Source organism: Alosa sapidissima, chromosome 16 (genome assembly GCF_018492685.1).
Source record: "Alosa sapidissima isolate fAloSap1 chromosome 16, fAloSap1.pri, whole genome shotgun sequence".
NCBI lineage: Eukaryota > Metazoa > Chordata > Actinopteri > Clupeiformes > Clupeidae > Alosa > Alosa sapidissima.
Window position 1 is genome coordinate 10,053,678 of NC_055972.1, and position 9,972 is coordinate 10,063,649.

At 42.5% G+C, this 9,972-nt stretch overlaps 1 protein-coding gene across 1 annotated transcript; it reads right to left on the reverse strand.

Moving 5' to 3' along the window:
* Positions 1-1,802: 1,802 nt before the first annotated feature.
* Positions 1,803-8,497, reverse strand: slc22a15 (solute carrier family 22 member 15). Its single transcript, XM_042065914.1, has 12 exons — positions 8,217-8,497; positions 7,679-7,819; positions 7,248-7,380; positions 6,819-6,983; positions 6,514-6,643; positions 6,029-6,250; positions 5,558-5,698; positions 5,240-5,325; positions 4,990-5,098; positions 4,804-4,876; positions 3,227-3,385; positions 1,803-2,958 (listed from the first exon to the last, which is right to left on the reverse strand). Exons 1-12 carry the CDS (start codon positions 8,298-8,300, stop codon positions 2,905-2,907), a joined length of 1,497 nt encoding a protein of 498 aa, XP_041921848.1. The 5' UTR covers positions 8,301-8,497; the 3' UTR covers positions 1,803-2,904.
* Between the last annotated feature and the right edge of the window lie 1,475 nt (positions 8,498-9,972).

Here is a 9,972-nt window from a genome sequence, read left to right on the forward strand (position 1 = left end):
ATAAGTTTGGCCTGAACATCAAGGTGACTAAGTGTACCAGAGGCTGTAATTTACCATTACCCTGTACCAAATGTTCTCATTGTTTCCTCCACTAAAGTCTATTCAATGTGATTCAAATATTGAACAGAAGGCACAAGAAAACAAATCTGTTAGTGGTCGCTTCTACTCATAATTATACTTCTCTGCTTGATAAAATTTCACATCTCATACACATGACTAAAGGACTTGAATTCTACCCTGTACCTCCTGTCGTTATGCTTCAGGTCTGTAAAGTGAGCCCAGCGGTTGAACAAAGATGAGTTAAACATTTCCATCCATTCGACTTAAAAAAAAAAAAAAAAACTCCCATGAAGGAATTACTTGTTGGTGCCTCCCCCTTCTTGGCTGGTTCTATCCACCTTCATCTCACAAAGAAATCAGCAGAAGTTCCTTGAACATTAGCAACGATAACTTCCTAATTTTTCTGCCCAAACAACTCATTCAATTTTGTTTGTCACATGCAAATAACTTGACCTAATCGTGAACTAAGTTCTTGGCATCCAACACAGTTCATGTGTCAATGCGTTCTGCTTCGGCTCAGTCATGCCCTTGAGTGTCTCAAGAGGATACACCATGAGCCAGGGGAGTTGCAGTCCTAATTACACAGTAGGAGCATTACTCAGGGCATACTTCAACTCTGAGCAGCACATGAGGGGCCTGGGGAGTTTCTGTGTTAAAGATGCACTCGCACATTCCCCCTACTGGCAGGGTTATATACAAGATGCAACAGTTCTTACAAGAAATGACTTGTATAAACCACCAACCACCAATCAACCATCAACTTTTGAAAGTGAGCACAAAAAACAATAACTGGCCTAATAGTACATGAACTAAAAAAAGCAATGATTTTTTTCTGACATTCGGTGATCTCAAATTGCATATGAAAGCATATGTGGTTAAATTTACCCAGTTCCGTGAGATTCTGTCAGAGTAACTCAGATTAGCTGTAAATACAAGATTTTCCAATCTAGAGGCCTTTTGCCAAAACTCTTTCACAGCACTGGTTGCCAAAGTTCATGGGATTTTTAAGGAGAAACTTACAGGGTCCTTCAAATCATAACAAACAAGCAATCAGCCTGTTAAATGAAGCATCACAACTCCAGGTTGACAGTTCTATAAGGGCCAAACACAGAAGCAGGATGTGACTTCATTTATCAAATGGCATTATAGAAATCAAAGCATGTAAGTATACTTTGGCTGAGTGATTATTGTTGAAACTTAGACTTTGAAAATCAATAAATGTATTCTAATTCTTAATAAAACAGTGTAAAATCATCCGTAGAAGCGACCCCTAATAAGACAGGGTTAACTCTGCAGACAAGACCACATCACTTTCTGCTGTTTATCTATTTTGTGGAGGGGATTTCTGTGCTGTCAGCCACTGCTCGGAGACAGAGGCTTATAACCAAAACAGTGATTACAGTTTAAACTCTTCCCCCTGGTCTCCCTTCAGTCTACCTGCTCTGCCAGGTGCCTGAGCCAACTCTGCCATAGGCTGTCATTAAATCCAATGGGAGGTGAAAAAAAAAAAAAAAAAAAAACATTTGCGTGGTTACATCTTATGCTCGGGCCCTTTGATGTCTCAGCTCCTGGAACCTGTGGTTTACCTGCGCCTCGCTCACCTGCGTCAATGCTGACATCACCGCCACAGTCAGGGTAGAGGGTCAAAGGTGGGCCAGGTTCAAACCGCATTGCTTTCGGAGGCAGTGACCCCTAGCGACCATAAAGAGTCACTGCACTTACAAATAAAACATCAAAACAAATGAGTTCAAGTCTTTTAATATTAATTATATATGTGTCAGAGGTATTAACCATATTAACCATTTTGCAATAACGACTCCTCTGAAAATCGAGGATTCACAAACATGCACAATATTTAATACTGTAATCTCCCAATATGATTGCTATAAAATACCCCTATGAAGAGATACAAATGGACCAAAAAACCTTTTCCACTGGCTGGAAAAAACAAGATCAAGTCACTGAACCTTCATTCTACTGATAGACAAGACTGACTAGTCACTGACTGAAGCCAACACCTATCGAAATTACTAAGATGAGACCAGAGACAGCTGAAGAGCCATTTTGTATAATCTGACCCCTTTAACACATATGTTGCTAGAGACCCACTGTAGGAGGAAATACTGACTGTTATGGCCTCCTGACCTTGTAGAAAAGGCACAACAATTAAAAGCAGCTCACGCAGAGCTAATAAAACAAAGTAAACTCATTAGTATGAAACAAGATAATAGTATCAGGCAGAATCACACGATTTATGTGACTGAAACAGAAAAAGACAACAGTTTGGAATTCCCCAGGAATAATTTGGTCCTGTCTTTCATTTAGTGAATAGCTGAAGGCTGTGAGTAATTTTGTGAACAGACTGGTTGAGAAGTTCATGCCCTGAGATGGCATGTCTCGTTTGGAATGACACCAAATGAAAACAAACCCCGTCAGGTTTATCACATGACACCATGAAAACAAAATCCCTTTCACACATCCCACTTCTTGTTGTGAAGAGGCTGCCACTCACCCTCAGCGTCTGTGATAGTTTAGCCAAAGAGTTCACTCCGCTGAGCTCAAGCCTGGAATTTCCCTGACAGGCCACCGCTGGAATCCGACGCCGCGCTGGCCTTCAGAGCGGAGGCTTCGGGAGCTGCTCCTGTGTGCAGACGCGGAGGCTGCAGGCCGTGCTGCTGCTGCTGATGCTGCTGATGCTGATGATGGCTGGCTGTCTGGCTGGTAGGGGGTCTGTGGTCCGGAGGAGGCAGGGAGCACCCGGGGAGAGCTCAGGCCAGTGTGGCACGTCAGGCAGTCCCACGACCTGAACTTCACCTCTCCCTCTTGGTTTGGTCTCCAGATTGGTCATTCGTTCAGTTTGTGCTTTGGTTTGACTTCCTCGTCCTCCAATAAGCGCACCTGTTCAAAAACGCAAACAACCTCAATGCTTCATTCGGTTGTATGGATCACCATGTGCAGTTTGTATCTCCTTACAAACACTTACATTTTATTAAAGATGGAAATTACAAGACCCTACATTACAAAGAATTGTCAGTTTGCAATTGGACTAAACCAGAAACAGGAACGCAGCCACACTCAATAAACAGCAAAAACTCTAGCTGACTACTCATCAGTAAGTGCACACAAGTTGTGTTGAGGATGAGCTTGTGGGTGGAGGTTAAATCACCTTGGTCTCTACTATGCGTTGGTAGGCGGGGCTGCTGAGCTCATCCAGTGTCTCAGCGGCAGGTTTGTTGAGCGTCTCAGGTAGGAGGAGCCCCAGACACCCGGCGGAGATGCCAATCAAACAGAACACCATGAAGGGCATGGACACGTGCAGCACTTTCTGAAAGACACCAGAGGTGCGTTCAAATTCGCACCCAACATACTGTAGGCGAACGCTTGCAAACAGTTTTCCGTTAGCCTTGAGTTTTCGGCCAACGTTTGCGAACAATCGCAAACAGTCTGAAGAGGTAGTTCTCCGTGAACATATAGTGGAGCTGGACATGAGCTTGACGAAGGCAACAATGCCATTACCGTCACCAAATCGTTCAAATTTAACTGTTCAAAGAAAACATGTTCACCACAAGTGTTTGCCACTGTTCGCCAATTTTGGACGCACCTCAGGCACCAGATGTGAGGGAGGCCACAGTAATCACTGGGAATCATATTATGGCAAAGGCTTTTCCAAACATGGATACTTTCTTACCTACCTCTCTAAACTGGGAGTTTTATTGACAACTTATCGGAACTCCCCCTATTACCGCCAGTCCCGTATTTCCGCCGTGTTGCATGTATGTGTCACTTAATATCCATTTCTATACAAAACAAGATGGCGGATTCCTAAAGAAACGCAAACACCCACACCATAGGTGTATCTAAATTAGCTATGTACCAAAAATGACATTTTACTGTGACTCGAAGAACTGTAAACAGTGTTGTAAGGCTGCGTGTACAAATCCACTTGGAGCTCCAGTGGAATTTTAATTTCATGACGAGAATTCTCGGTCTAACCGTTCATGTGCCATTGAAATGGCGTAAATAGGCGACCTACCAGGCCAGCACTAACCTCCGAGCGTGGTAAACAAAATCGGATATTTCAGGCAGTAAAAGCCCCGGTAAGAACCAAACCAGATTTGGTTAATCTACACACCTATGGCTACTGAAAAATGTAAGGTTCATTTATCAAATGTTATTTTTAAGTATTAAAAAACATCATTGTTTTAGAATTTTCTAAAGAAAGTGGTGGTAATTGGAGGTGTTACGATACTTGTCACATGTCTGCTACTTTTGGGTAAATCTCACAGCTCAAGATAAGACTGTCATTATCAAATCCTTATCAAATCATTATCAATCATTATTAAGTCCGATCAGTCATTTTTTTGAATTTACAGCTCTACATTATTATTTATAATTATATATGGTGTGCCATATTCTAACTTTGGGGCAGTAAGAGTAAAAATAGAGAAATCACAGTAAAATTGTGCAGTTTAGAGCTTGAAATACAAAATATAAAAATAGTACATAAAATGTATGTCATCTCAGAATTTCTTGTTTACTTAGAGTAGTTGGAGGAATTATTTACAACAACTTTCTCCCACAGTCCCCTACATGCCATTACAAATTCTTTGGATGGGAGTTGCATGCATAAGTGGATGACTCATATCTGTCAGCCTCCCTGAGTCACACAGGGCTGAGGCACATTATCCGAGATTTCATAACCATCCACCCTTGACAACTTGCACTGGATCCACATGTACTCACCAAGGAAGGCACAAATGGCGCCAGGATTCCCCCAACCCTGCAGGACATGGAACAGACTCCGAGCCCAGCGTTTCTGTGCAGAGGAGAGGTCAGAAGTCATCAGCAGCAGAAAACACAAAAAAAAACGACATTACAGCCCATCGGCTACTCTGGAAGACTGTTTATAGCATTAGCATACATCTGTACCTGATAACAGTGGGGTAGAGCTCTGATGTGTACACATACACAATGTTGAATGCTGCACTGACCATCAGTTTGCCCATTAGAGCTAAAGAGTTCGCATTAAACCAAGAGTCTGTGGGGAAAGTACAGTTCAAGATGAACAATTTTAGGACTATATTTACTGAGTTCACAAGTACTTCATAGTAGTTACAGTATATCTTATGTATACTCTCGGCATGCCATGTTATGTTTTCTTGGGAGAAATGTAACTTACCAGACTCTGTTGGCATGACCATTGTCAATAAACAAGAAAGACCTGCACAGACTAGAAAGCTGGCCATTGTTTTCCTTCTCCCGGCCCTGATTGAGGGAAACCAAAGCCAAATACTGTATTCAAAAGACTAAGCATCAAACCAAAATATAACAAAATGTACAGCTAAATGTTTTGAATCCCAATGGTAAAATTATTTTAACAATTCTGATCTTAACCATGAAATTAGCTATGTAAACACCAAGTCGACCATGCAAGATGGGCAGTCTGTAATCATACAAGTGAAAAAAGAAAAGGTTTTGTATGTCTAGAGAGGCTTACCACTTTTTGTTGATAAAATATATGCAAAGGGGGTATGCCGGAAGCTCCACTAGTCCATACATGGCCACGCTGAGGTAGCGGTTTCCTGTGTCATCACTTGCGTTCATAGTCAGCCCATAATAAACCAGGCTGCATGCATACCTAGAGAAGACAAACAGTGCACGCAGAGGTGCCATGGGTGTGGTTAGGCTTCTGAGCCCTTATTTACATGGCAGCCAAAGTGCACATTCTGTCAACAAGCAGTTCCTGTGCATGAACACGTGGGAGCACTCTGAGCGGAGTCATCAACTCAAGGACTGAAAGGTTTGTATTGGTCAGACAGGTGGAGATACAGTGGAAAACATGGAGTGAAATGGCATTAGTTGCTCAACTTCTTCCCGTGCGGTGGTGTCCTGAGAGATCACCAACTATTGATGAAGGTAAAATCAGAGGTCTCCAAGAGGTTCCCCGAGCGACCGTGTCCACACTCACCACACATACATGAGCACTAACGTCCTCCGGCGCAGCACTGGGTGGGTAATCAGGTTAATCAGGCCTATGCTGGAGCCATTGTGGCGGTCCAAACCGGGGGTGCGCTTGAGCTTCAATATGGGTCTGCCATTGCCGTTCCACTGGGCCAGGTCCTGCAGAACCTCCTCGGCCTGCTCCGTTTTCCCACGGGAGTACAGCCAGCGAGGAGACTCTGGAAGAGTCCTGGAGGATGGCGACACAAGCATTTCACTCATGAGCAGGCAAATAAATCTCCCAAAAGGCACTTAGAGTGTCTCCTACATTAGCCAGTGTAATACACACAGCAGATACATACTTTGTAAACGTATTGAATCATTTCAGATTTATTTGTTTGGAAAAGACCATGGAGAGAGCTCTCTTGTCAAACATCTTCATATGAATGTCACTGAATTAATACAAGGGTCCCACTAGCCCCCTCTGCTTCCTGAGTATGTGACTGCACGTACACGCACAGGAGAAAGAAGAGAACACCAGGAGAATTCGCCGCTGTGGCCAGATTGCGCCATGGCCTTATGAAGTAGCCAAGGGCGGCAAACAAGGCAATTCCCACAGCAAAGGTCATGTTGGTCAAGGTTCCTAAAAAAGAGGAACATGTGATATTGTCAACAAAGCATAAATAACTTACTCCTGAAATGCTTCAGTGTCATTAATGAACTATTGTCCTCTTCCTAAACAATACAATTTGACACACTGGCATTTCTAAGCATTTCTAGCACAAATACAAAACAAAAGGCCAGCATGTGAGCATTACCGGTCAGGGCCCAGTAGGACTTGCCCACATACTCCTGGGTTAGGACAAAACAGACCAGCGCCATCCCTCCATTCATGAGTCCCACTAACAAACGGGACAGGGCAAACACCTCATAGCTCGGGGCCAGTGCCGTGACGTAGCCAAACAGCACCTCGAAAAACAAAGCTGAGGGGAGAAACAGCAGATGAAGAGAGGGGCATGGGACTTAGTAGAGTAACCAGACATTTAAACATGAAACAACTGACTTAGCTTCTTATGTGGGATTATTTTCCCAGTGAAAGTAACATGTGATTACACTGAAGGCAGAAGCCTTTAATCAAAGCCATGTAAGAGTGGCACACTTCTACCAACATGACACATGACACAGTTAGATCATTTGGACTACCTGATAGTCCAAAGTGCATTTGGGTGAATGCATTTCCTTTTTACCTGACAAAAAGACTGGTTTCCTTCCAACCCTGTCCGATAGAGGTCCAAAACATACATTTCCAACCAGAACCCCAGCAAAAAACAGAGCTCCAGCTAAACTGACTTTATAGGCTTGATGTTTGACCAGGTACCACTGGAAAAGAATACATTGGCATGAGGCTCCCATTGGCCTACATCTCTTTTGCAAGATCAAACAACAAATCAGGCTATGCAAATTACACCAGATTACAAATTACACCTAGCCTGGCGGGCCATCCTATATCATTGAAATGTGTACAGGCTGAGCAAATTAATTTGCCGCCGCTAGGGTGCGTCTAGATTTCTAGGCTAAATTACACCAGAAAACTATTTGAAACGCAAAACTCAGCATAATGACACAGCAATGTGTTTTCCACACTTAACTTTCCTTGGATGAAGGTAAAGCCACTTACCTCTGTAACAATAGAACTGACATCTTCAGTGAATGTTATTTGACTGCTTATTTCGCCACCTGCATCATCTAGTTTCTCCGTACTCAACTTTGGCACTGCTCCGATCAGGACTATTAGCATGGACTGACATGCCATATAAATCTGCAAGAAAACATCTTAACTGTAAACAATAAACACATTATGGACAGCAAGCGGACCGGTAGTGCCACAGTTAATTATATCCTGAAAAAATTGACAATAGACTCGCTGTGTAAATAAGAACACGTAATCAAGTCCACGTCTCACAAATGTACTGGGTCTCTGTCCGGAAAACAACGTCGCAGAATATCTTCCCATGCTTACGAATGAGGTTACAGAAACTTCAAATGCAACATTGTTTCTAACACGGTAACCCTGACCAGGAAGAATAAACAGCAATGGTGATGTTTCGTTGTTTTACGCATAGACGGTTTTACGAGTAGCCGTCTAGCTACAGCTAGCTCATTCAGTAACACATGATGGTCTGTGTATCTCAGGTAGAAAGACACTGATCGCTCACCTGTAACAACGTGAGCACTGTCACTATGCGTTTCTGATATGTCCCGAACTCTCCAACAACTTGGAATGCCTCCTCTAAATCCATTACAGGATGTGCGTTCGTAACGGTATGGCATCACATTACGTGAGAGGGCTACGCTGATGGCTGGTATCCAAGATTCCGTTATCGTGGCGCTATTCTGTCAAGAACATCCACCGATAACAGGAGCTAGCTTTGTTTCGCAAGAGATAGCTTTGGTTCCGTTCAACTATTTTTTTTTTTTTCAGTCAAATCAGACAATTTTACTTCCGGGTGAGTTTCTAAGCGATCATACCAAAATAATAGCCTCTGCAAGTCTCACGAAATTACAACGATTTGACTAAATGTAATTTAGATCTAGATTATGATACACCATTGGTCTTCTCGCATACACACACACACACATATATTAATTATAGCCTATATCAAACGGACAAACGCTATTACAGGGATTAAAGTGAAAAAAAAAATCGTTTGACTGAACTTTTTTCAGGCCTTTCATATGTTGTTCATATCTATCTATAGAGATAGCACCCCTGCGGTCGCGACCTATTGGTTTTTAATGTACAAAAAGATGCAACCGGCAATATAAAGCACCAAATAAACACCAAAACGAGGCTACAGGGTACTCGTAAGTTACTATATAATTAATGCCACCTACAGGTGAATGCATAGAACATAACAATTTGTGTAGGCCTACCCTGTAGCCTCGTATAGCCGCCAGTGGCCGCCATGTGAAAAAGGCGAATTGAGGTGTTCTTGATTGAGATTGAGTTTTCCTGATGAACAAAACAATATTTCAGTACCATCCCTGACCATTGCTGATTAGCCATTGCTGTTCGTTTCTACTACAGCAATATTGTAGCAAGGCTTTAACTTACACTCTTATTTAATTACTTCAGGCCAAAAGTGTTTAAAGGGGAGATTTTTTTTCTTGTTAATAGATAGATAGATAGATACTTTATTGATCCCTAGGGGAAATTGAAGATATACAATTCAACACCAAGTAAAATCTATAAAATCAAGTTGGCAAGACTTCACATTTCCTCATCAAAGTAACGAATCAGAACAGTCTAGATATTGTTCATATTTCCATTTGTTGCCTCATCCGCACTTAATGAAAACATGGAAATTTTGAGTTTTACAGACAACTTAGTTTTCCAATGAGCAGCAATACTGTATGTGCTCATGCAGGAGGTCTGCACATCTAATAACGACAATCTGGTGGGGGCGCTTTTGTCTTCAGCAACAGATTGTATAAGGTTGACAAGAGTGATGGGACAGGGACAGGTCGTGTTGCGCTATGAAAGAACGTGGGCAGCCTACTTTCTGAGCGCAAAAACGGTCAGCCATACATAAACGTAGCCTCTGTCGTGGTGGCTAGTTGCACCAGGTAGGGAAGATGTCCTGAAGTGCACAAACGTTAACCTTATTGCGGTCTTCTGATTGTTGGCGTGCTAAAACGTTTCCTATTGCATCCATAAACAATTTTCTTGCAGCAAACCGCGCAAAAGCAAACCCCTGGCACTTTATGTTTTTACACCATGGCTTGTTAGTTCTCCCACGTTTCCAACAGCCGCCCATCTCCATTTATTTTTTAACTTTTGACACCTGTGACTTCCTTTAGCAACGCATCCATGACAGCTAGTGGCCTTGCCAAATAGACGCACACAAATCATGACGTTAATATGCGAGGTTCTGGTAGGCCTACTGGTTATGGTTTTGTGCTATACATTAA